The sequence below is a fragment of the Mesoplodon densirostris genome, chromosome 10, assembly GCF_025265405.1.
Source record: "Mesoplodon densirostris isolate mMesDen1 chromosome 10, mMesDen1 primary haplotype, whole genome shotgun sequence".
NCBI classification, from domain to species: domain Eukaryota; kingdom Metazoa; phylum Chordata; class Mammalia; order Artiodactyla; family Ziphiidae; genus Mesoplodon; species Mesoplodon densirostris.
Window position 1 is genome coordinate 102,743,729 of NC_082670.1, and position 27,628 is coordinate 102,771,356.

Consider the following 27,628-nt stretch of genomic DNA (forward strand, 5'->3'; position numbering starts at 1 on the left):
TTTATGGGATTTCTTGGAAAGGATACTCAAGAAATGGTAAAAGTGGTTGCCCCTGGGAGGAGACTTCCGGGAGGATCACTGAGAAATGAGAGCAGGGAGGAGACTTACATCTGATTAAACATCATTTTATCTTTTGAATTTTGTTTCACGTTCATGTATTAACTTTTCCAAAAAGTAAATGAAAGTCTGGAAAAAAAAAATTTTTTTTTTTTTCAGTATGCGTCCCTCTCACTGTTGTGGCCTCTCCCGTTGTGGAGCACAGGCTCTGGACGTGCAGGCTCAGCGGCCATGGCTCACGGGCCCAGCCACTCCACGGCATGTGGGATCTTCCCGGACCGGGGCACGAACCCGTGTCCCCTGCATCGGCAGGCAGACTCTCAACCACTGTGCCACCAGGGAAGCCCCTGGAAAATTTTTTAAAGATTAAAAAAAAAAAAAGTCAACAACTATCTGCTGCTTATAGATAAAGTCTAAACTCCTGACCGTGGCTTAGAAGGCATCCGCAATCCAGCCCCTGTCCACCCTCCCAGTCTCAGCTCTCACCTCCCCTTGTGCTAATTGTTTGTGGTGCCCAAAACACACCAGGCTATTTCCCTCCTCCACACCTTCAATCATACTGTCTCTTCTGCCTGGTTCCCCTTCTCATCCTTTTTAAGACTCAGCTCAAATGCTGTTACTTTTTGGAAGACTTCTCTGGCTGTCCTTAATGTGTCAGAAGTGTGTGCCCCCAAGATACCCTTGCATGATTCAATCATTTCATGTGTCATGCCACAGTGTGATGATCCTATTTCTTTCCTGCCTCTCCCATTAAGACTATGAGCTTCCTGGGAGCGAGGACTCTTACTCAGGATTCCCTGAGCCTAGCATAGCCTGACACACAGAGGAGGCTGTCAGTAAAGGACTGATGTGAGAAAGAAAGGAAGGGAATAGGGAGAGAAGGAGCAAAGCAAAAAATGAAAGAAGGGAGGGAGGGAAGGAAGGTGGAAGGCAGGAAAGAAGGAAGGAAGGGAGAATTGGGGGAGCAAGAAAATGAGGGAGGGAAGAGTGGGAGGAAAGAAATTCCCCCAATGTGCTCAGCAGTCTCATCACATACAACAAAGACTCACTGGATGAAAAGAATCCCAAACCAAATCTGAAACATAAGCCAAGGAAGTGGGGAGGGATGTGGATGCACATTCTAAGCTGTAGTGACACTGCTGCTCCTACCTCAGAGACCCCTGATGATTTAGGACACACATCTGGGAGGCTGGAAGATGCTCACCTCTGGCGCACCAACCAGCCCCTGCTGCCACCTCCACCATCAGTCTCCCCAGCTCCCACTATATCTCACATGTGCTGTTTGCCACAGTGATTCTAGCACTGGGCAGTGCCTGACACATAGTAGGCTCTTGACCCTGAATAAATGTGGTCAGAATCACCTCCCCTCTGTGGATAGAGGAGTCTCACTTTGTGAGCATGGATTTGTCTCTTCTCTCTGGGACTCAGTTTTTTTATCTGTACAACAAGGGAGTTGAGCCAGCTGATTGGTAAGACGCTTCCCAGCTGACAGTCTATGACTTCTTAAGGCCTTTGATCATCTCAGCAAGTCCAAAGTCTTTCACCTGAATAGCAAGGACCCCTCACAAGCTGCTCTTCACTCAGACCATGTCACAAGAATAACAGTGACCATTTACTGATTGTTCACTGTATACCAGGAACCACACTCAGCATTTCAGCCCCATGGTTTCATTTCTTTCTTTCCCTCACCTCTGAAGTAGGTACAATAATCACCTCCATTTTACAGATAAGGGAACTGAGGCTCAGAGAGGAAACCCACTTATCCAAGGGACACAGCTGGGAAGTGGCAAAGCGGGAATTCTAAGTCCTCCACCACTTCCCCACACTGCCCCCTCGGACCCTCGACCAGGCTTCCAGTCTGAGTCTCTACTCCAGCCCGCAACCTCCCCTTGGCTAACCTCACTCAGCCCACAGGTAAACACTGAGTACATACACCCGACAGTTGTAACTTGTAATCTGTGTATTCACGTCCTGTGTTCCAGTTCAGGGGTAAAAACAGGTTCTAGATCCATTTAGACTCATGTGAAGTTTCAGCTCCTCCTTTCACTAGATGTGTGACCTTTGGACAAGTCACTTTAACAGATGAACAGTAAATGACATAACGAATGTGAAAGTGTCTAGCACCCCGAAAATGGGAAAGACCAGGTAAAGAGTAGCAGAGATATCCTGAGAAGCCTTGAAAAACTGACCCCTGGGACTTCCCTGGCGGCGCAGTGGTTAAGAATCCTCCTGCCAATGCAGGGGACCCGGGTCTGAGCCCTGGTCTGGGAGGATCCCACATGCTGCAGAGCAACTAAGCCTGTGCGCCACAACTGCTGAGCCCGCATGCCACAACTACTGACGCCTACATGTGTAGAGCCCGTGCTCCGCAACAAGAGAAGCCACTGCAATGAGAAGCCCGCGCACTGCAACGAAGAGTAGCCCCCGCTCGCCACGACTAGCGGAAGCCCACACACAGCAACAAAGGCCAAACACAGCCAAAAATAAATAAATTAATTTTTTTAAAAAAGAAAAGCTGACCCCTAACTCCACAAAGAGCCACCTGAGTCTCCCAGCCTCTCTACTTAGCATTCGACTCTTCTGGCAAATTCATCCTGTCTCTATTCCCATCCTGAATGTTCCTTTATAAATCCTTGCGCTTTCTAGTTAGACAGACTGAGTTACAATTCTGGCTCCACCACTTACCCCCTGTATGACCTTGGACAAATGACTCTTTCCTTTCAGAGGCTCAGTGTTCTCATCTATGAAATATTCATAGTGGTACCTACCCCATAGGATTGTTGTGAGGATTCAATGACAGTATGCATGTAAATGTTTAGCATATGGTCAAGCATATAGTAAAGGCTCAGAAAATGTTAACTATTTTTTCCTGATTATTAACAGTGGTAGTAGCTTCGAACTGCCTGCTGATTAAATCCAAATTTTTTGACCCAGTACTCAGAGCCTTGCATACTGTAGCCCCATCATTCCTTCCTGGCCTCTTTCACTGCTGCTCCCCTAAGTGGATGCCACACTCAAGCCAGATGTGGCTTTCTCGCCTCTGTGTCTCTCCGTCCATGATCTTCCACTCCATTCAGAATGCTCTCTCACAACTCACACCTGTCCACACCCAGCCCCACTCAAGCTTCACCTCCCAACTAAGACGGTATCCTCCTCAATTGCCCTGGGCTTGCACAGCACCTAAAGCTGAGCACGTATTAGTGCTCAGACTGTCCAGGATGAGGCCTCTGTCTGCACTTGTCTAACCCATAGTAGCCCTCTTCCAGTGGTCACACCTGATTTCCCTTTGTGGGAATTTATCTTTCTCCCCTATCAGTTCATTAGTCCCAGGAATGGGTATGTGGCCGAGACCTTAGACAAAGTCACACTGATTAATTAAGAGGTAGGCACTTGACCAAAGCTAGACAATCAGAATCAGCCCTGGAACTTTTGCTGGAACCATTGAATAAAAGCTCTTTTTTTCTCCCACAGGCATCGCTAAGCTGAAGCAATGTAAATTCAGAGCTGCTGGTAGCCTTACTTATAACCTTCAAGAGAGAAGTGAACTTAAAAGTAAGCCAACACAGAGGATCCAGGAAATGGAGACTGATTGATTTTTTTTAATATTTATTTATTTGGCTGCACTGGCACTCGAGGTGTTCGTTGCTACATGCAAACTCTTAGTTGCAGCATGTGGGATCTAGTTCCCGAGCAGGGATCAAACCCAGGCCCCCTGCATAGGGTGTGCGGAGTCTTAGCCACTGGGAAGTCCCAAGAGATTGACTTTTTTTGGAGTATAATTGCTTTACAATGTTGTGTTAGTTTCTGCTGTATAACAAAGTGAATCAGCTATACGTATACAAATATTCCCATGTCCCCTCCCTCTTGCTTCGCTCTCCCACCCTCCCTATCCCACCCCTCTAGGTGGTCACACAGCACCGAGCTGATCTCCCTGTGCGATGCAGCTGCTTCCCACTAGCTATCTATTTTACATTTGGTAGTGTATACATGTCAATGCTACTGAGAGACTGATTTTTAATGATGTTATTTGAGCATCTAGATCCATCCGTGTGTGAAGCCAGTACTCTTTTTTTTTTTTTTTTTTTTTGCGTTACGCGGGCCTCTCACTGTTGTGGCCTCTCCCGTTGCGGAGCACAGGCTCCGGACGCGCAGGCTCAGCGGCCATGGCTCACGGGCCCAGCCGCTCCGCGGCATATGGGATCCTCCCAGACCGGGGCACGAACCCGTATCCCCTGCATCGGCAGGCGGACTCTCAACCACTTGCGCCACCAGGGAGGCCCAAGCCAGTACTCTTGACTTTTAATGTATGGGAGCCAAAAACCCTACCTTCTTTACCTTATTTTAATTTACTTAAGTCGGCTTGAGTTGGGTTTCTGTCACTTTTCACTGAAAGACTGCTGACCAATATAGTGATTCAGCTAGATGGTAAGCTTCCTGAGAGCAGGGATTGCCCACATGCTGCATGGCATGGCCAAAAAAACAGTTTGAGTAAATGTTCACTTGAACAAGAACCATACAACAGGCATTCTCTCTTTTTTTTTTTTTTTCTGTCTGCACTGCATGGCATGTGGGACCTTAGCTCCCCAACCAGGGATCAAACCTGTGCCCCCTGCAGTGGAAGCACAGAGTCTTTTTTTTTTTTTTTTTTTTTAATTTACGATATTATATTAGCTTCAGGTGTACAACACAGTGATTCAATATTTTTATAGAAAAAAGGAGCTAAGTTTTTGTTTGTCTGTTTGTTTGTTTTTGCGGTACGCGGACCTCTCACTGTTGTGGCCTCTCCCACTGTGGAGCACAGGCTCCGGACGCGCAGGCTCAGTGGCTATGGCTCACGGGCCCAGCCACTCCGTGGCATGTGGGATCTTCCCGGACCGGGGCACGAACCCGTGTCCCCTGCATCGGCAGGCGGACTCTCAACCACTGCGCCACCAGGGAAGCCCGAGCACAGAGTCTTAACCACTGGACCACCAGGTCTGCTTCTCTGCAGTTTCTCTGAGGATGACTGATTTCTCACTTTCTGAGTGGAATGATCTTGGTGAAAGAGTTATTCTAGGAACCCCACAGCCCTGAAAGAGATACTTTAAATCCACTAATCTGACTGATTAGTCCCTCACTGTACAGATGAGAAAACTGAGATTTAAGCTAAAAAGTGGTTGCTTAACACTAATGGTGAGTCACCGGCAGAATTAACTAAGACAACCCTCCCCCGCCAGCACAATCCCATGACTTGTAGTCTAGTGCTCTGGCCTCTGCCCCTTTTTTAAAAAATAAATTTATTTATTTTTATTTATTTATTTTTGGTTGCGTTGGGTCTTTGTTGCTGCACTTGGGCTTTCTCTAGTTGCGGTGAGTAGGGGCTACTCTTCAATGTGGTGCGCAGGCTTCTTATTGAAGTGGCTTCTCTTGTTTTGAAGCACGGGCTCCAGGCATGCAGGCTTCAGTAGTTGTGGCACGTGGGCTCAGTAGTTGTGGCGCACGGGTTTAGTTGCTCCGCAGCATGTGGGATCTTCCCGGACCAGGGCTCAAACCCGTGTCCCCTGAATTGGCAGGCAGATTCTTAACCACTGCGCCACCAGGGAAGCCCCTGACCTCTTTCCTTTATTAAGCAAAGTAAGTCAGTCACTTACCCAGAGCTCAGAAATCTCTAAGTAAAATACAGTGAACTGCTCAACTCTGATAACTCCCCTCAGGGGTGGGGCGAAACACAAGGGAAAGAGCACTGGACCAGGAGTCATGACTAGTTTACTCTATTACTGGCTGTGTGACTTTGGGTAAGAACTTCATGTCTCTAGGCTCAGTTTCCTCTCTCTATAATGGGGGTGGAGGAAGGCAGGGTTTGAAGAAGCTGATTCCTAAGATCCCTGAAATTCTATATTTACATGGGGGTTGTTGGATAGTTCATCAAATCCCCAAGATTAAACCCACATGGATTACAGAGAATTGGATGGATTACAGAGAACGGGAAGGCCAAGAGGTCAGTAACCCATCTGCAGACTACAAATTAAGGTTCAGGATATGGGAGTTCCAGCTGAGCATATATTCTTTCCAGCTCGCCTTTTAAGAGTAGAATGGAAATCACCTTCTGGGTACTGATAAATATGGAGATACGTCCCACATCCTACAATTCTCCTTTCTCACTTTCTCCAAAATCTTAAAAGACCTCCATCTAAGTCAATTGGAGCAAGCCCACTAGAATGTCCACACTGAATAAATGCTGCCTTCTACAAGGTAGTCCTTTTGGGAGTTTGAACAATTTTTCCAACACGCCAGAAATTCCTCCCAGCATTTCTAACAGTCCTCTTGGGGAAGCAAACCAGCCTCATGATTTTGCCTTCACACCTTGGCTTTCCTCTCAAGTGACAATTCTCAATTTGACCACCCATTGTATTTTCTCTTTTTTAAATTTTTAAAATTAATTTATTTATTTGGTTGTGCTGAGTCTTAGTTGCAGCAGGCGGGCTCCTTAGTTGTGGCTGGTGTGCTCCTTAGTTGTGGCATGCGAACTCTTAGTTGTAGCACGCATGTGGGATCTAGTTCCCTGACCAGGGATTGAACCTGGGTCCCTTGCATCAGGAGCGCAGAGTCTTAATCACTGTGCCACCAGGGAACTCCCATCAATTGTGTTTTCTACACTTGGTCATTTCCAAAAATCATAGTCCTCCTTTAAAAAATGGAGGTTTGGGACTTCCCTGGTGCCGCAGTGGTTAAGAATCTGCCTGCCAATGCGGGGGACACGGGTTCGATCCCTGGTCCGGGAAGATCCCACATGCCGCGGAGCAACTAAGCCTGTGCGCCACAACTACTGAGCCTGCACTCTAGAGCCCGCCAGCCACAACTACTGAGCCCGTGTGCCACAACTACTGAAGCCCACGCACCTGGAGCCCGTGCTCCACAACAAGAGAAACCACCGCAATGAGGAGCCTGTGCACCGCAGTGAAGAGTAACCCCCGCGCACCGCAATTAGAGAAAGCTCGTGCGCAGCAACGAAGACCCAATGTAGCCAAAAATAAATAAATTACTTAATTTAGAAAAAATAGAGGTTTCCCCTCAAGGACGATACACCCCACAATCCAAAGACAATTTCCTACAATGTTTTGAGGAGTGGAACCATCAGCAAGTGACAGAACAGCTTCTTCAGGAGGTCTCTTTTGAACGGGCTAACACTTGTTGAATATCCTGAGGTGCTTATTTTTAAAAACCATCTCTGCTGCATGATCATCACATTTTCCCTTCTCTTTCTCAACTCTGGAAGGCTCTAAACATCTTCCTTCACCAGCCTTCATCGGCCCTCCTCCGCCATCCCTGCCATCCCCTGGCCCAACTGTCCTCAGCCCAGCTCTCCTCCCTGCCTGCAATTAGGCAAATGCCCAAGTTGCTGAATCTTCAAAATCTGTCTTCGATTGAAAGGTAGGCAGTGATGGGGGGACTCTCATGGATCCTGGAAAACTGTCTCAGCAGTTCTTACTCCCAAAAGGCCCTTCTCTGGTTTTTAGGGCAAGGTGTCTGTCTTAGCCAAACATTTCAGAGGGTCCCAGAGACTCATTCCCACTAGGCATATGGCACCAGAACCCTTCCTGCCTTGGTGGGGGAGGGAGGCTGGAGACCTGCTCTCCAGAGGCCCATGTTGTCAACCACCTACACTTCAAACATTGGACAGACACTATAGACAGCCTTCTCTTACCACCACCCTCCATCTATTCCCAACTTTATAGTTTATAAATTACTCTTTCATGAGTTCTTGGACTCTTCTCCACTGTTTTACAGATGAGGAAACTGAGCCTCAGAGAAGTAAAGTGAAACATCGAAAATGATAACGTTATCAAGTTAAAGGTCACTGATTCCCCATCTCTTTTTTGTTTGTTTGTTTTTAATTTTTTAGGTCGCCCCGTGTGGCATGAGGGATCTTAGTTCCCCTACCAGGGATCAAACCCGTGCCCCCTGCATTGGGAGCACAGAATCTTAACCACTGGACCACCAGGGAAGTCCCTCATGCTTTTTTCAATGCAACAGAAATTGCTCACACCTAGAGTAAGTCCTCATTCAGATAGTTACTTCCCTTAAGAACCAAGGGTCTCTTTCTCAGAGACCCTCAGAAACTCAGACATAATGCTCACCCATCAATAAACGCAATCTGCCCACATCCAAGCACACAGACCTACAGACCCAGTTCTAAGGCTATGCCCTCTGCCCCAAGGTGTCTCTCTCATAGAATCCCCTCCCCAGTGGCTGCTTAGAGTCAGCGAAGGAGGTGTGTCTTTAGACAGAGGAGCAGAATCTGTCTCTGACTCCTCCAAGAAGGGGTCCTGGAAGAAGAAGCCCCTTCCTCAGCGTCTGTTCTAGGAGTCCCACCCCCGCCCCTCCCCTACCTGCCAAGAGCTGCATCCAGGCGCAGATCTTGTAGACCGTGGCCGTGTTGCAGAAGAAGAAAAGAGCAAAGCAGGTGATGCAGCCGAGGATCAGCACCATGGAGAGCAGCACGAAGAAGGCGGCCGCCTTGAAGGCGCCGGACGGGATAGTGCTGAAGTCGGTGAACGAGCCGCGGCAGGTGAGCTCGCGGCCCGCCAGCCCGCTGCCCACACAGTAGTGGAAGAGGCCGAAGTAACCAGGCTTGGGGGTGCTCACGCTGTCGCCAACCCAGTAGGGCTGGATGAAGACCACCACGTTGATGATGGCGAAGCAGATGGTGAAGATGGCCCATAGCACACCGATGGCCCGCGAGTTCCGCATGTAGTGCTCGTGGTAGAGCTTGGAGGCCTCCTGCGAGGGCAGCATGGTGCCCGGGGGCGGGGCTGGCGGCGGCTTGCGGGGGCCGCCGGCCCGGGACCGACAGCCGGGCTGCCGGGCGGGAGCTGGGGACGCACGCGAGAAGCGACCCTGAGCCAAGGAACCCGCGAGGGCGGGGCCTGAGGCGGAGCTGAGGGGACCCGGGGGCTGGTATGGAGGAGCTAGGAGCGGGTCATGAGAGTATCGGGAAGGTGTCAGGGTAGGGGGAGACTGGCAAAGATCTCCAATTCGGGGACATGGGAAGAGGCCATGTGAAAGTTGGGGGGCTGGGATGAGGGAGCTGGAATGAGCACAGGAGAGCTGGAGGCGGAGCACTAGAAAGTGGTTACGGTGGCGTTGGGGAGGGGGCTTGGGGGCTGGTACCGGCGAAGTAAGAGGGGACCGTGGGGAGATGGAATGGAGGCTGGAGACCGGCAGCGGAGAATTAGCAGCGGGGTTTTACAGGGAGCTTGGAAGGGAATCTGGGGGCTGGTGTTCGGGATAAAAGGAGGTCTGGTATTGGGTGTCTAGAAAGGGGCTGTGGAGAGGGGGGTGGGCGCTTCTACGAGGGGCTAAGAAGGGGATGTAAGGGGCTAGTGCCAGGGGACTGGGAAGGTGATATGGGGGCTGGGACAGGGAGGGCGAAGTGCAGGAACCAGGATGAGGCTAGAGGGACATCGGGGGCCGGAGCCGCAGGGTCTGAACAGGGGGCGGGGGGGTTGGGAGGGTCCATCAGAAGACAGGGCTGGGGGGAGCCTAGGTTTGGCGGGCCAGGGCTACAGGGAGAGAGGTTTTCCAGGCCAAGGGGACGAGGGACAGGCGCCGGCAGGCAGCCCGAGCCGCGAGGGGCGGGCAGTGGGCAGGGGCTGTCCCCGGGGCGCGGGGGAGCGGCCGGGCCCGGGTAGGGCCAGGGGTGGGGGGTGGGGGGCGGCTGCCGCGCGCCCAGGCCGGACGTGCGCGGAGGCTGCAGCCGCGGGAAAGGGGTGCGGGGAGACCAACCTGGGCCCGGTCCGGAGCAGTGGGTCCGGGACTGGCACGGCCTAGGCGCCGCGGCTCGGCGCTCCGAGCGGCGGCTTCCCGGGCCCAGGCGGCGGCCTCGGCGCGGCCTCCATCTTGCTCGGGCTCTCCCCGGGGCGCGCTCCCGCGCGGAGGCGCGAGCTCTCGGGCACCGGCGCGGCCCGACGGAGGCGCGTTCCTGCCGCCGGCGTGCGGGGCGGAGCGGAACAGGAAAGGGAGCTAGGTGTCTGCCAGTCCCGGAGAGGGGTCGGCACGGTCCCTGGGGTCCCCCAGCCGGAGCAGTAAGCCCCCGCCACAGTAAGGCCTTCTAATTTGGGGGACCCCCTCCTTCCGGCCGGAGCTGTGCGATTGTGGGTCCACGTAAAGCCCATGGGAACGGGGGAGGGGCAGAACAGGGTGTTAGTTCACAGCGTTTGAACTGATTCCTTGCTCCCAAATTACCTCAGGTACAGCCTACCACAGTGCCTGTCGAGTGGCACCGTTACGCTTCCAGTCCTTTGGGTCTTAGAGGCGTTGAAGGTTCCCGGAGTCTCCTAGGAAATTGCCAGCACCTCTGGGAGAGGGAATCTCCTAAACTGTTAGCGGCCCACGCCCGCGGTGGGGATTCGTTGGCCGCCAGTGTGTGGAGCTGGGCCTGGAGAGTGGGACACGGGGTGAGTATGGGGAACAGGAGAAAAGGAGGCTGGGAACGTGTTGGTTTCTCTCCCTACACTCGCCCAGTGCCTGGCATGAAGCGGACACATCAGGAGGGTGTGTTAAAGAACAGAGCATACCAGTCCAGGCAGTTTGCGGTTAGGCCCGAGAATACGAGGGGACACTCCAAGGGAGCCAGTGCAGGTCATTTCTTCCCTGCAGTGAAATACCTTTTGGCTTAGGATCTGCCAAGATGATCTGGGTTGTCATCCAGAAAACTCTGACTACTACTTAACTGTCTCCGTGACCTTGCACTTGCTCTCTGAACCTCTGTTTCCCCATCTGTAAAGTGGGCAGATTAAGCCCCACTTCACAGGTGTTGAGAGGTGGTGAAAATAATCTCTTAGTAGGTTCCAAATACTGGACCATACACAGGGATCAGTCTGGTGAAATTTAGTTCTATCTGAAAAAAAAACCCACATAATTATCATCATGTGAGTTTGCCACCTGTCTTTTTTCCCGGGGTAGAGAGACTGTTTTCTTGTTTTGTTTTGTTTTGTTTCTGAGATGATGTACTTACTGTCTTCCTGGTATAAAAAATTCCATTTTTTAAAGAAATAGTGATGATAGTTAATGACAGTTTGTCCCCCCCCCCCCACCGCCAGTGGCTTTATTTGGCAAAATAAAAAACAGGCAGTGTTATTTCCTTCCCAAATTTAAAAAAAAAAATGCAGTCCCCCATAATTTGGGGACCACAGACCCATGTGAAGTCATCTCACCTGAGACAGTATGTTCAATCAATTTGGTTTCCCCTTCCACTGGTTCCTTGAAGGGGCATCCAGGCTGTCTCCTGAGAACCCTAAGATCCCAGAAGCATGAGCTGGAAGGGGCTGTGAAGAGAGTCTCATTCTACACCTTCTCCCACTTGACAGGTGGAGAACAGAGGTCAAAGAGGGGGATTGACTTGTACAAAGAGGTGAGTCCATCTTGCCAATTCAAGTGATCAACCTGATTCATTAATTTTTTTCATCCACCCAATAAATATGTGATAGGCTCCTGCAGTGTGCCAGCACAGCACTATGCTAGGCCCTGGGAGAAGATGGTGGGTAAAACAGACGTGGTCCCTGCCCTCCTGGAGCTCACAGCTTCATAGGGAGACAGAAGGTGCTGGGAAGACAGGGGAGGGAAGTCATCCTCAAAGGGCATCTCAAAGTCTCCTTCTGTGGATGCTCCTGATGTGGGTACTGTTCTGAATATGTTACCAGAGCCAGAAGTTCCATCTTTTCTCCTTATTCTGCCATGAATTATTGTCTTTTTTCCTATCCTGCTGAGCCAAGCTAGGCACGCCAGGAAAAAAATCACAGAAGTCCACTTACTACTCTCTCTTCAGGGAAGAACTGAGAGTTCTTGCTAAGATGGGCCCCCAGCTCCTCACTGGTTGCTCTGTTCTAGCTCTGCAGAGCAATGACACCCTGGAGAGAGCTGCCTGCCACCCACACCGCTTCTGACATCAGTACTTTGTCTTTAAAGAAACTCCTTTCCCCCTCACTCAGGCCCTGGATTTGGTGAGACTCACCTTACTCCTCTCCAGAGCGGGGCAAATGATCAGTCCTGGACAATGAACATATTCCATTATTCTAGACACAATGATTGGCTCTGGGTGGGCCCATAAGCCAATCCAAATAGTTAAGAATGATATCCAGGTCATTTGTTGCAGTTTACGAGAAAGAGATTGTTCCCCTTTTACTGAGTTTGTTGAGCTGGGGCTTCAGCTTCAACCACAGGGGGGCATCTTTGACACCTCAAGCAGAGAGATTGTCTAAGAATAAAGTGAACACAAAGAAGCTGAGAAATGGAGAGAGACAGTCCTGGTGACATAATTTGAGCACCTGGATCCATCCATGCCTGAAGACCTGCTTCTGGATTGTTCTGTTAGGTAAACTAGTGAATTCAGTTTTTGCTGAAGCCAGTTTGCGTTGGGTTTTTGTCACTTCCAGTCAAAATAGTCCCAAATAATTTACCTACATCTCCCCCAACCCGGGCTGGTGTACTGGATTATTTATATTGTAGAAAAGTGCCTGAAAGGGTGAGGTGCATCTCTGCCACTGTATGACCTAGGACGATGATGCTACTCCTCACAGCCTCATTTTCTTCATTTATAAAATAGAGAAAAACATCCTTCCTTCCTACAGATGTTATGAGGATCAAGAGAGAGAATGCATGGAAAAGAGCTTTGTAAACTGAAAATGGCTTTATAAATGTAAGTGATTGTCATTAAATTTTAATAAGTGGCTTGCCCAAGGAGTAGAAATTACAGTGGTATTGGAAAGGCACTCGCAGAGCTATAAGTAGCTGGGACAGGACGTCTCGTTTTCAAGACTAACCTTGGAGCAGTTACAGAAAGGAGGTCTGAGAACTCTCCACAGGAAGAACAGAACAGAACAGTTGTGAGCTCAAGTTGGGGACTATAGACCATAAGGCAAAGATGATCCTGGACCTGGTTGAGAGAAGCCCCCAGGGCACTTCCAGCCAATATCCTAGCAGAGAAAGGTTTGTGACTCGTCAGATACCCTTATGCCTAAAGTAAGTGTTCAGTTACACTGAACGGTTATTAAGCTCTTACAGCATTCTAGGTCCCCTGATCTTTGCTTTAGATATATTATCTCATTTAATCTCCACAATAACCCTAAGAGGTAGTGTTATGGGCTGAATTGTATCCCTCTCCCCCACCCCCAAATTCATATGTTCAAGTCCTAACTCCCAATACCTCAAAATGTGACTATTTGGAGATAGGGCCTTTAAAGAGGTGATTAAGGTAAAGTGAGGTGATATGGGTGGGCCCTAATCCAGTATCACTGGTGTCCTTTTAAGAGGAGATTAGGACAGAGACTAGATGATGACCATGGGGAGCATAGCAAGAAAGGAGCCACCTTCTGAGCGGCCTCAGAAGAAATCAAACTTGCTAACACCTTGATCTTGGACTTTTATCCTCCAGAACTGTGAGAAAATAAATATCTGTTGTTTAAGCCACACAGCTTGTAGTATTTTATAATGGTAGCCCTAGCAAATTAATACAGATGTGTACTGTTTTATACATGAGGACAATGAGGTATGCCCATTTTACGAACGAGGACACAGAAGTTAATTTACTTCCCCAGGGACTTCCCTGGCAGTCCAGTGGTTAAGATTCTGCACTTTCACTGCAGGGGGCACAGATTTGATCCCTGGTTGGGGAAGTAAGATCCTGCATGCCGTGAGGCGTGGCCAAAAAGAAAAAAAATTACTTCCCCAAAATCACACCTCTAGCAAGTGAAACAGCTGGTATTTATCCCTAGGTAGAGCCCACATTTCTTAACTACCATGCCGTATAGATTATTCTGTAGAGTGGATTCAATTCTTCTCAACCACCCGGGTTTCCTTTTTATTTCCGTATCATGTGGTTACTGGCATCAGACCATCTGGGTTCAAGTCTCAGCTCTTCATTCCTTGGATTATAAGCTGTAAGGTTGCTACATGTTCACCATCCCATGGCAAAGACCAAGAGAATAGGCCAACATATCCTCAGAGAGATGAAGAGTTTCTTTTTTTTTTTTTTTAATGGCTGCGTTGGGTCTACGTTGCTGTGTGCGGGCTTTCTCTAGTTGTGGCTAGCGGGGACTATTCTTCGTTGTGGTGCGCCGGCTTCTCATCGCAGTGGCTTCTCTTGTTGCTGAGTATGGGCTGTAAGTGTGCAGGCTTCAGTAATTGTGTCACTAGGGCTCAGCAGTTGTGGCTCGCGGGCTCTAGAGCGCAGGCACAGTAGTTGTGGCACACGGGCTTATTTGCTCCATGGCATGTGGGATCTGCCTGGACCAGGGCTTGAACCTGTGTCCCCTGCATTGGCAGACGGATTCTTAACCACTGCACCATCAGGGAATTCCGAAGAGGTTCTTAATACTTTTAAGAGCCTGTGGCAAAAGTTATGCCTGTCTTTCTATGGTTTTCTTAAATCCCCCTCTTTTCTTTACAATGGTTTGAATTAGTTTTCTGTCTCCTGTCCCTGAAAGAGTCCTAAGGAAGGCCATTTCTTCCTCTTTCCTCCCTCAAACTCACACATTAAATCTTGCTCTTGGACTTGATAATCAAGTCATTCATTCCTTCAACCACTCAGCTAGTAAGTGTCAGTGACATCTACTTGACAGGTCCTTTGCTAGGCAGTGGGGACACAAAGATGAGGAAGACCCGGTCCCTGCCCTGGAGGAACTCACTGTCTAGTGCAGGAACAAGGAAACAGATGGAGTAGAATTAGAATAACAGAGGTTCACTCAGAGATTTTCAGAGCCATGTGAATGGGCTCGCTGGAGCTGTGATATTGAATGAGTCTTTCAACTTTTGGAATCTCAGTTGTTTCATCTATAAAGAGGACATCATTAAAAAGTATGCATTCTTTCATGGGTGATGAAATAATGGGCTCTATGCTTGAAACAAACTTTACCTGTGAAGAATTGTTCATTCAATAACAAGATGCCTTCATAGCTGTACCATGTCTCACCTGGGAAGTATCTGTTTTATTCAGAACTCTTGGGTTGCAAATGACAGAGACCCAATAAAAACTGGCATAAGCAGGAATAGGTTCCAGTAGGATCCAGCAGCTCATGTGGTAGGGTTGGGAGTCAACATGTACCCATGGACCCTGCTTTCCCATCCGTGGTTGGCTCCATGCCCAGGCAAGATCTTCCCAAGCCATGGCAAGATGGGTTTGCTAGCTTTGTGGTCAGAGAATGTGGTCTGTGTGATACTCATACTTTGGAGTCTGTGGAATATCCCTTTGAGGCCTAGTACATGGTTCATTTTCATAAATGTGCTTTTAAAGAATATGCTCTCCCTGTTAATGGAAGGAAGTTCTTTCTATGTCTGTTAGCTCAAGTCTGTTAATTGCATTGTTCACATTTTGTAGATCATTACTCTTTTCTTTTTTTTCTGTCTGCTTGATCCATGCATTTCTGAGAAGTGTGTGAAAATCTCCCATCATTGGACTTCCCTGGTGGCGCAGTGATTAAGAATCTGCCTGCCAATGCAGGGGACACGGGTTCGAGCCCTGGTCCAGGAAGATCCCACATGCCGCGGAGCAACTCAGCCCGTGTGCCACAACTACTGAGCCTGCACTCTAGAGCCTGCGAGCCACAACTACTGAAGCCTGCATGCCTAGAGCCTGTGCTCCACAACAAGAGAAGCCACTGCAATGAGAAGCCCGCGCACCACAACAAAGAGTAGCCCCCGCTCACTGCAACTAGAGAAAGCCCGCGCACAGCAACAGAGACCCAGTGCAGCCAATAAATAAATAAATAAATTTATATATTAAAAAAAAAAGAAAGTTTAAATAAAAAAAAAATCTCCCATTATGATTGACTATGAAAGAAGATGAGAGAATTTTATGGAATGATGGTAATGTTCTGTATCTTGCCTGGAGTTTAGGTTACACAGATATATGCAGTTGTCAAAACACAGCAAATATACACTTAAGATTTGTGTATTTCATTGTATATAAAATTCATTGCAAAAGAAAAAATTGCAATCAGATATTCAACCTTATTTAATGAAGTCTTTAAGGGAAAAGGAACTGAATTTACTTTGAAATGCATACAAAATAAGATGGCTTAATAAATGAATAGAAAGATGGAGAGATTGATAGACCTGTGAAAAAGCAAATACAGAGTAAAACTATTATTGGTAGAATTAGACAGTAAGTATTTGGATGTATGCTCTAAGATTCTCCCATCTTGTGGTACATTGGAAATTTTTCATTAAAAAATGTTGGGGAGTTGGGGCTTCCCTGGTGGCGCAGTGGTTGAGAGTCCGCCTGCTGATGCAGGGGACACGGGTTCGTGCCCCAGTCCAGGAAGATCCCACATGCCGCAGAGTGGCTGGGCCCGTGAGCCATGGCCGCTGAGCCTACGCGTCCGGAGTCTGTGCTCCGCAACGGGAGAGGCCACAACAGTGAGAGGTCCACGTACCGCAAAAAAAAAAAAAAAAAAAAAAATGTTGGGGAGGAAAATCTCCCATTATGATTGCTGATTTACCAGTTTCTCCTTGTGAGTCTATTGATTTTTTGCTACATATACTGAGACGAAGTTATTATTATAGATGCATACTAGCATTCTTTTGACTAGTATTTTCCTGAAATATAGTCTTTTATCTTTAGTCTTTCTGTCATTATGTTTTTGGGGTGTCTTTTGTAAAAATCAAAAAGCTTCATAAAAAGAAATCCAATATTAAAGTCTCTGTCTTATAATAGGTAAACATTGATCTGTTTACATTTATTGTGATTATTGATCAATATGAACTTATTTCTACCATCTAATTTTGTGTTTTACATTTACTATGCTTTCTCTATGCATCTTTTTTCTCCTTCCAAGCCTTCTATTTTAATGGTTTAGTTTTCTTTATTCTTGGTTTTGCTTCTCTTAGTTTGGAAGATCTGTAATTCATACTTTGTGAGACATTTCCCATGAGAATCCTCTTTGTTTTCAATACCAGAACATCACACAAGTTTCTTATCTCTCAACGCAATATTTTCTGGCCAATACTTAGATAAGAAAATTTTATATTTACATCCCTAAAACTCAGCACAATGTTTTAAACAGAAATCAGTGTAGGAAATAGCTCAAGCGATATTCCAGCCACTATTGGTAGAATATCAGAATGAAGCGTTCTTTGTAAATTGTGCCTCCACATCAACAAAATGGGTGTGCATCTGAGATGTTGGTGCTAAGGGAAGTATCATGGTATCGGGCTGTTATACACAAGGCTCTCGTTTGCTAACAGCAGCATCATTTGTTTGGTGGTTAGGAAGCAGTGGTTTCTGGTTTTGTTTTTTGTGTGTAGTAAAATATACATAACAAAACTTACTCTTTTAACCATTTTTAAGTGTACATTCAGTGGCATCAAGTACAATCACAATGTGCAACCATCACCACTTCCATTTCCAGAAATTTTTCATCATCTCAAATAAACTCTGTACCTATTAAACAATAACTCCCTATTTCTTCTGTGTCCCCCAGCCCCTGGTAACCTCTGTTCTACTTTCTGTCTATGAATTGGCCTATTCTAGGTACCTTATCCAAGTAGAATCATACAATATTTTTCCTTTTGTGTCTGGCTTATTTTCCTTAGCATAATGTTTCCCAGGTTCATCCATGTTGTAGCATGTATCAAAATTGTATTCTTTTTTAAAGTTACTATTTCATTTTATGTATATAATATATTTTGTCTATCCATTTACCTGTTGATGGACATTTGTGTTGTTTCTACCTTTTGACTATTGGCAGTAACACTGCTATGAACGTTGGTGTACAAAAACCATTTGAGTCCCTGCTTTCAATTCTTTTGGCTATAAACCTAGAACTGAAATTGCTAGATCATATGGTAATCCTATGTTTAACTTCTTGAGAAACCACCAAACTGTTTTCCACAGCAGCTGCACGATTTTACATTCCCACCAGCAGTGCCAAGCGTTCTAATTTCTCCACATCCTTGCCAACACTTGTTACTTTCTGTTTTGTTTTAATTGTCATCTTACTTGCTATGAAGTAGTATTTCATTGTGGTTTTAATTTGCATTTCCCTAATGATTAGGGATGTTAAACATCTTTTCATGGACTTGTTGATGTTCATACATCTTCTTTGGAAAATGTCTATTCACAGCCTTTCTTCATTTTTGGATTGGGTTGCTTGTTTGTTGTTGAGTTGTAGGAGTTCTTTATATTCTCAGAATATTAATCTCTTATCAGATATATGATTTGTAAATATTTTCTCCCATTCAGTGGGTTGTCTTTTCACTCTCTTGTTAATGTCCTTTGATGCACAAATATTGCAAATTTTGATGAAGTCAGATTTGTCAATTTTTTCTTTTGTTGCCTGTGCTTTTGTGTCATATCCAAGAAATTATTGCCAAATACAATGGCGTAAAGCTTTTCCCCTGTGTTTTTTTCTAACAGTTTTATAGTTTTAGCTCTTATGTTTAGGTCTTTAATCTATTTGAGTTAATTTTTGTACATGGTATAAGGTAAGGGTCCAACTTCAATCTTTTGCATGTGGCTATCCAGTTGCCCCAGTACCATTTATTGAAAAGACTGTCTTTTCCCCCATTGAATGGTTTTGGCATCCTTGTTGAAAATCAACTGACCATATATGTGCGGCTTTATTTCTAGGCTTTCTAGTCTATAGTCTGTTCTGTTGGTCGGTATGTCTATCTTTATGTTGGTACTACACTGTTTGAAGGAAGCAGTGGTTTTAATCATATTAAATCTTTTGGTTTTTTGTGAAAAAACAAAAGATTTCTTCCATTTTAATGAACACTTTACAAAGTACAAAATATACTTTCTTTTTGGGGGGGAACATTAGGTACTTTTTTTTTCTCTGTCATACAGTACATGAATCTCAAGGGTTTTGTGTTTCTTCAAGAAAGAAAGAGGGGCTTCCTTGGTGGCGCAGCGGGTGAGAGTCCGCCTGCCGATGCAGGGGACGTGGGTTCGTGCCCCGGTCTGGGAAGATCCCACATGCCGCGGAGCGGCTGGGCCCGTGAGCCATGGCCTCTGAGCCTGTGCATCCGGAGCCTGTGCTCCGCAACGGGAGAGGCCACAACAGTGAGAGGCCCGTGTACCCCCACCCCCCCCAAAAAAAAGAAAGAAAGAAAGAAAGTGTGAGGGCCTGTGGTACAGGGCTGCCTAGTTCTCCCCTCGCCCAGACCTTGGGACAGGTGTAAGTGCCACTGCTACTGCTGGTTAATCATATTAAATCTTAATACAATAGACTGTTGTTGCTTGTGTACAGGTGTTTCACTGTATTTTATTTATGTTTTAGGAAATTGGGGTTTGGTGTTGACACATCATGCATTATAATTTTTCCCACTTAAAATAATGGGAAGTACGCTTCCTTATGGTCTGTGTTTTCACACAGAACATCTGATTTCTAACACAGATTACTGATGTTAAGCAAGAGATGCCTGTATTTTATTTCTACCCTTTATTGGTTACCCCTACTTTTTTTTTTTTTTTTTTTTTTTTTTTGCTGTACGCGGGCCTCTCACTGCTGTGGCCTCTCCCGTTGCGGAGCACAGGCTCCGGACACGCAGGCTCAGCAGCCATGGCCCACGGGCCCAACTGCTCCGCGGCATGTGGGATCTTCCCGGACCGGGACACGAACCTGTGTCCCCTGCATCGGCAGGCGGACTCTCAACCACTGCACCACCAGGGAAGCCCTACCCCTACATTTTAAAACAGAGATACCTAACATAATATTTAAAGTAAATTAAGATTTCTATACTCCTCCTATGCAAAAATGGATCTTAGAACATTTTAACTTAGAATCATATTCTTCCATCTTTGTTGTTGTTGTTACCTATATATTTTTAGTTCCATCTTCTAGTTATAGCTCCCCAAAGTATAATTTTTGAAAGTCATTTTTATTGAGGTATAATTTTTTTTAATTTTTATTTTATTTTTATTTATTTTTATTTTTTGGCCATGCCGTGTGGCATGCGGAATCTTAGCTCCCCGACCAGGGATCAAACCGTATGCCCCCTGTAGTGGAAGGGTGGAGTCTTAACCACTGGACCACCAGGGAAGTCTCAGAGGTATAATTTATTTTATTTTATTTACTTATTTTTTTGCTGTTCAGAAAACACTTTATTGATTAATAGACAAAAAACAGGCAATTTTAGTGGCACACACAGTAACAGATCACTAATAGGGAAAGTCAGTACGACATCTTCCTTGTATATCTACCAGGTAAAAGCCACCATGCTACAACTTAAGGGCTCTGAACTTCGGGTCTCCAATGACCTTGGTTTTGAATCTCACATATAAGACTTGAGGAGAGCCATGGATCCCTGTACATCTCTATTTTCTGAGGATAAAATGTCAATCACAGTGCCTGCCGTGTGATCGTGAACATTATTGGGCATTTTAGGGATAAATTTCACAGTGTAAGGAGTGACCCAGTTCCTGCTTTTATGAGAGAGACAGACAGACAGACAGAGGATTGTTGGGAGAAACAAGTTTAAAACAAGTTCAGTAAATGACATACAAAAGGTGCTCTGGTGAGGAAGTAGGGATCAGCATTTTGGGGTACCTAGGCAGTGCCAGATGCTTTAAGAGAATATGTGACAGAGGGAGAGGTCACAACTGGTTGAGAGGGAAGAGTAAACCCAGGAAGGCTTCCTAGAGCAGGGAGCATTTGAAATGAGCCTTGAAGGATTAACAGGATTTCAGTAGCCTGGTGGCCCAACATAGATCTTTTGTTTTGTTTTGTTTTTTTGTTTTGTTTTTGTTTTTTGTTTTTGTGGTACGCGGGCCTCTCACTGTTGTGGCCTCTCCCGTTGCGGAGCACAGGCTCCGGATGTGCAGGCTCAGTGGCCATGGCTCACAGGCCTAGCTGCTCCACGGCATGTGGGATCTTCCCGGAACGGGGCACAAACCCACGTCCCCTGCACTGGCAGGCGGACTCTCAACCACTGTGCCACCAGGGAAGCCCCAATATAGATCTTTTAAAGTATAGGCTCATCCAGAAAGAATTGCCAGAGGATTAAAACTCATGCTGAGTTCAATCAAAAATCACCACTGGAGTGTGAAAGGAACTTTCCTAATTAAGCAATTCTAGAACATTCCCAACTCTTGACTGCATGAGCAGTCGTGGGGAACCGTCATATCCGGGCTTGCTGGTAAGATGCCTCTCCACAGACAGTGACCGGGGTGGCCTGGAAAAGGGCATAGTGGTCTGACATAGAGCAACGTACCTTGGTGTGCTGTACCCCACAGTGGATGGGTATCAGCGAACACCACCCAGGAGACTCGAGTATCCCGGAGCTGCAGCGCTTTAGAACAGACTGAAGATGTTTACAGTGAAGGGTAAAGAATGTGCCATCTAGTTTAGTTTCGTTGCAGCTCATAGATGGAAACTGGATAGACTGGGCGGCTGTCCATCCCCTGGGGGTCTGGATATCTCACTCCATGTGATACGGACCAGGGTTCTTAGCCTTCCTCAATCAATAGAAATTGATCAGAGGCCAGACAAGAAATTCAGGCAAGGCCAGAGGTATAATTTAGATACAATAAAATTCATTCACTTCAGTATTGACAGACACATAGAGTTGTGTGTGACCACTGCCACAATTATAATACAGAACAGTTCCATCACTCCCCAAAATTCCCTACTTTCCCTCTGATGTAGGCTCCTCACCCCACCCTGAACCCTGGACAGCCACTTGTTCTCTTTTTTTTTCTTGTTTTTATTTTTAATTTTTATTTTATATTGGACTATAGTTGATTTACAATGTTGTGTTAGTTTCAGGTGCACAGCAAAGTGATTCAATTATATATATATATATATATATATATATATATATTCTTTTTCAAATTATTTTCCCATTTAGGTTACTACAGAATATTAAGTAGGGTTCCCTGTGCTATACAGTAGGTTCTTGTTGGTTATCTATTTTAAATATAATAGTGTGTATATATCAATCCCAAACTCCCACCACTTGTTTGTTTTCTTTCCCTGTGGGTTTTGCCTTTTCAACAATGTCACATAAATGGAATCATGCAGTATGTACCGTTTTCAGTCTAACTTCTTTAAGTTGGCATAATGCATTTGCAATTCAACCATGTTGTTGGGTGTATCAGTAGTTGGTTTCTTTTAGTTGCTACGTAGGGATCCATTGTATAGATGAACCGTAGTTTATCTATCTGTTCACCAGTTGAGGGCCATTTGGATTGTTTCCACATTTTGAAAATTATAAATAAGGCTACTCTAAACATTCATGTATAGGTTTTTGTATGAATATAAGTTGTCACTTCTCTAAGGTAAATACCTAGGAGTGAGATTGCTGAGTCATATGGTAAGTATATATTTAACTTTATAAGAAAAGGACAAACAGTTTTCTAGAGTGGTTGTACCACATTGCATTCCCACCAGCAATGTATAAGTGTTCAAGTTGTTCCTCACCTGCACTAGAACTTGGTACTTTTTTTTTTAATTTGAGGCATTTGAGTGGCTTTTAATTTACATTTCCCTAATGACTAATGATGTTGGGCATCTTCTCATGTTCTTATTTGCTTAACTAGTGAAGTGTCTGTTCAAATCTTTTGCCCATTTTCTGTTGGGCTGTTGGTTATCTCATTATAAAGTTTTGAGAGTTCTTTATATATTATGGATACAAATCCTTTGTTAGATATGTGTTTTGTGAATATTTTCTCCTAATTTGTAGCTTATCTTTTCATTCTCTTAACAGTATCTTTTGAAGAGCAAAAGTTCTTAATTTTGATTAAGGCCAATTTATCATTTTTTATTTTATGGATTATATTTTGTATATAATATCTATGAAATTTGTGCTTGATCTAGGTAATAAAAATTTTCCTCTAAGTTTCCTTTCAGAAGTTGTATAGTTTTAATCTTTACATATAAGTCTATCATCCATTTTGAGTTAATTTTTCTTTATGATGAGAGGTTAGGGTGAGGTTCATCTTTTGCATCTGTACATCCAATTGTTCTGGCACTACTTGTTGAAAAGACTGTCTTTTCTCCTTTGAATAACCTTTGCACCTTTGTCAGAAATCAACTGAATCACATTGAGATGCCTCTTCACAACGACTAGGGTAGCTAAAGTTAAAAAGACAGAAAATAACAAGTGTTGATGAGGATGGAGAAATTGGAACCCTCATACATGGATGGTAGGAGTACAAACTGGAGGGAATTCCCTGCCAGTACGGCGGTTAGGACTCCGCAGTTCCACTGCAGGGGGCACGGGTTCCATCTTTAGTTGGGGAACTAAGATTCCGCAAGCCGTGCAGCGTGGCCAAAGAAAAAAGAATACAAAATGGAAAGAAATTTGGAAGTTTCTCAAAATGTTAAACACAGTATTATCATATGACCCAGCAATTACACTCCTCACAAAGGAGAACAGTGACTAGGTTACGACCTCAAATCTGAGACATAGGAAGGCTATAAGAAGCAGAGGTGAATGCTCCTAGGAAACTCCCAAAGACTAGCAGATTCCATAGAAACACATTCCCACATTTGTTCTAACCTGACCATCTGGAGTTTACATACCGTAAACATACATAGTTTAGCTTAATTTTGGGGCAAGTGAGTGCTCTCCATGTGTTCCAAGCTCAAGGTCTTCCTAAGAGAAATGAAAGCATATGTACACACAGAAACTTGTGCATAGGGATTTCCCTGATGGTCCAGTGGCTAAGACTCTGCGCTCCCAATGCAGGGGGCCGGGGTTCGATCCCTGGTCAGGAAACTAGATCCCACATTCGTGCCGCAACTAAGAGTTTGCATTCCACAGCTAAGGAGCTCGCGTGCTGCAACTAAGGAGCGAGCAAGCCACAACTAAGGAGCCCGCAAGCCGCAACTAAGGAGCTCGCCTGCTGCAACTAAGATTCCGTGCAACCAAATAAATAAATTAAAAATTTTTTTAAAAAAGAAAGAATGGATAAATTCCTAGAAACATATAACCTGCCAAGACTGAATGATGAAGAAATAGAAAATCTGAACAGACCGATAGTAAGGAGATTGAATAAGTATTCAAAAATGTCCCAACAAAGAAAAACCCAGGACCAGGTGCCTTTATGGGTAAATTCTACCAAACACTTAAGGAAGAGTCAATGCCCATCCTTTTCAAACTCTTCCAAAAAATTGAAAGGGAGGGAATACTACCAAACTCATTTTATGAGGACAGCATTACCCTGATACCAAAGCTAGATCAGGATACTCCAAGAAAAGAAAATTACAAACCAATATCCCTGATGAATACAGACGCAAATATTCTCAACAAAATACTAGCAAACTGAATTCAACAGTTCATTAGAAGGATCATACATCATGATCAAGTGGTATTTATCTCTGGGATGCAAGGATGGCTCAACATATGCAAACCAATAAATATAATACACCATATTAATGGAATGAAAGATAAAAACCATATAAGCATCTCAATACATGCAGAAAAAACATTTGACAAAATTCAACATCCTTTCATGATGAAATCTCTCAACAGAGTTGGTATAGAAGGAACATACCTCAACATAATAAACGCCATATATGACAAATTTATAGCTAACATAATACTCAATGATGAATGGTTGTAGCAAAGATTAAGGATTCTCAACTTAACTTTGTGACACAACAATGACAGCAAGGAACCGAGAACTTTCCACCTTTCCTCTCTGCAGTCCATCTGTAATATTCTTTATTATGGTCACAAGATGGCAGCAGCAGACATGGCCATGCCCAGAGTAAAGGAAGGGGGCTTTTCCTCTCATGCATGCCTCTCTTTCTATTAGGGAGGAGAATCTTCCCCAGAATCCCTTTGCAAACTTTCCCTCAGTTCCCAATGGCCAGGACTCAGTAACCTGCCTATATCCACAAGAGAGGCTGGAAAAATGTATGTGAGCATTCCCCACTCTCTGTAGTGGTAAGTGGGCTCTTCCAATGGTGAAGAAAGGACAAGTTGGTAGGCAACATTTCCAAACAGTTCTAGGAGTGTAGACCGGGAGAAAAGATAGTTTGTTACCAACTCAGTCTACCATATAGGCTGAAATTCAGTATTACTTTTATATTAGAATAAAATAGGACTAATTTACTTTTTAAAACTCTGTCCCAAGAATCCCAGCCATTTTACACAGGTACACCCCTGCTGCAGACCATGGTGTACACCTTGACCTGTGAGGTGAGTCAGTCTTTAACTCAAGTGAGTTGAAACTTCCAGGTCATTAACTTCTTTTCAAAAAAAATCAAAACTTCACTAAGCCTCCTTATAGCTGATACCTTATGAAAAAAGTGATAATTTATGTTAAAGAAAGATTGAGGAGTCAAAATAGTTATTTTTCTCACTTGCAGTATAAACTTAACAGCTATAGTTTAATTATGGATAAGATGGACATTTCCAGTAAATGTGTCATGATGAGTTCCCAGGGCTTGGCTTGACTTCACACTGCTTCTCTTCTCTGAATGTCTTTTCTACATTCCTATGAAGGATAATTCTTATTCCTATAAACAGCCAACGTTGGATTTTTTCCTGAAGTGTCAAATATCATCCTGGTTTGGAAAAAAAATTAAAAAGGACCAAAGAGCTATACAACTAAAAGAATCCCAAAAATAAAATTTGGTTTACTAATAAAAAGAAAAAAAAAAAAAAGAATCCCAGCCATATTGACTAACCTCCCTGCCATTCTCTCTAGAAAGAAATCCAACCTATTTAGAAAGCCCAACTGATTTGAATGTCATTTTGTGCAACAAGGAAAAAACAAAGAAAACGTTTGTTCTTGACTGCCACGTGTTGGGTCTGTATAATATGTATTGCCTTTAATCCTTTTGATGACCAATGACAAAGATGCCAGTGTCCCCACTTTACAGATGAGGAAACTGAGACTTAGAGAACACAAGTGCCTTGCTCGGGCATTCCCTAGCTGTCCATTCACTGCCAGCCCGGGTTCAATCCCTGGTCTAGGAACAAAGATCCTGTGCAGCACAGCTGAGAAAAAAAAAAAAAAGTGCCTTGCTCAAGGTTACATATCCTGGAAACCCAACACAGCCAGGTCTGCCTGACTCCAAAGTCCATGCACTTTTCTTTGGGGATTCATCCCACTTATTTGTAAGGATAGACTTGACAATCAGATATGTAATTTCCTGGGCTTCAACTGGGCCAAAAAAATCCATCTTGGGGCTTCCCTGGTGGCGCAGTGGTTGAGAGTCCGCCTGCCGATGCAGGGGACACGGGTTTGTGCCCCGGTCCGGGAAGATCCCTCATGCCGCGGAGCGGCTGGGCCCGTGAGCCATGGCCACTGAGCCTGCGCGTCTGGAGCCTGTGCTCCACAACGGGAGAGGCCGCAACAGTGAGAGGCCCGCGTACAGCAAAAAAAAAAAAATCCATCTTGAAGTCAGAAGTCATGAGAGTGGGGCTTGTTATTAAATAATCTACCAGACAGGCCCTTGATTAGCAATAATGAAACTCTACCCAGAATCTTTCTGGGGATACCATTTGGCAATTTTTAAAAAAATATTTATTTACTTATTTATTTATTTTGGCTGCGTCAGTTCTCAGTTGTGGTGCTCAGGCTCTTCGTGGCGGCACGCAGGCTTCTCTCTAGTTGTGAGGCATGGACTCAGTAGTTGCGGTGTGCAGGCTTAGATGCCCCATGGCATGTGGGATTTTAGTTCCCCGACCAGGGATTGAACCTGTGTCCCCTGCATTGGAAGGTGGATTCTTAACCACTGGACCACCAGGGAAGTCCCACCATTTAGCAGTATTAAATTGAGGGCATATATTAGTCTGGCTGAAGAGTTAATTCCTTCTCTGATTCAGGCAGCTGTCCTGGAAGAGATGTCAACTGGGAACTCAGCCTCCTGGTTCAGATTTTCTTCAGATGAGATTCCAGAAGAGCAAATTTTGCCAGAGCATCTAAATTGCTCTTCCTCGGAATTCCACCCACTGGATTGCTGTTTACCCTCTGCCTTCCCTACAAGATGGTGAATAGCAAAGCTCAAGGATCCGCCACTCACTCCCAGGCCTTGCCTGGTGCCTGGCACATAGTAGCACGCCATATAAACTTGGTTAATTAGTTGATTGATTAACAAATCATTGAAAGTGGTAGCGTTCTCCTCCTACACTGTTGGTGGGAATGTAAGTTGGTGCAGCCACTGTGGAAAATAGTATGGAGGTTCCTCAGAAAGCTAAAAATATGGGACTTCCCTGGTGGTCCAGTGGTTAAGACTCCATGCTTCCACTGCAGGGGGCACAGGTTCCATCCCTAGTCAGGGAACTAAGATCCTTCATGCCGTGTGGCACAGCCAATAAAAGGGAGAAAAAAAAAAAGAAAACTAAAAATAGAATTACCATATGATCTAGCAATCCCACTCCTGGGCATGTATCCTGACAAAACTATAATGCAAAAAGATACATGCACCCGTATGTTTATAGCAGCACTATTCACGAAAGCCAAGACACAGAAACAACCTAAATGTCCATCAACAGATGAATGGATAAAGATGTGGTACATATATGCAACGGAATATATATACAATTGGATACAACTCAGGCATAAAAAAGAACGAAATAATGCCATTTGCAGCAACATGGATGCAACTAGAGATTATCATACTAAGTGAAGTAAGCC

The 27,628-nt window shown here is 45.2% G+C and overlaps 1 protein-coding gene across 2 annotated transcripts in view; it reads right to left on the minus strand.

Moving 5' to 3' along the window:
* Window positions 1–9,379, minus strand: part of LHFPL4 (LHFPL tetraspan subfamily member 4) — a 29,364-nt gene extending 19,985 nt beyond the window's left edge. For both annotated transcript variants that reach the window (XM_060109869.1, XM_060109868.1), the window contains exon 1: window positions 8,427–9,379. In XM_060109869.1, the coding sequence (XP_059965852.1) occupies window positions 8,427–8,832 (406 nt within the window). In that variant the 5' untranslated portion in view covers window positions 8,833–9,379. The remainder of the gene's footprint in view (window positions 1–8,426) is intronic.
* Window positions 9,380–27,628: the final 18,249 nt, after the last annotated feature.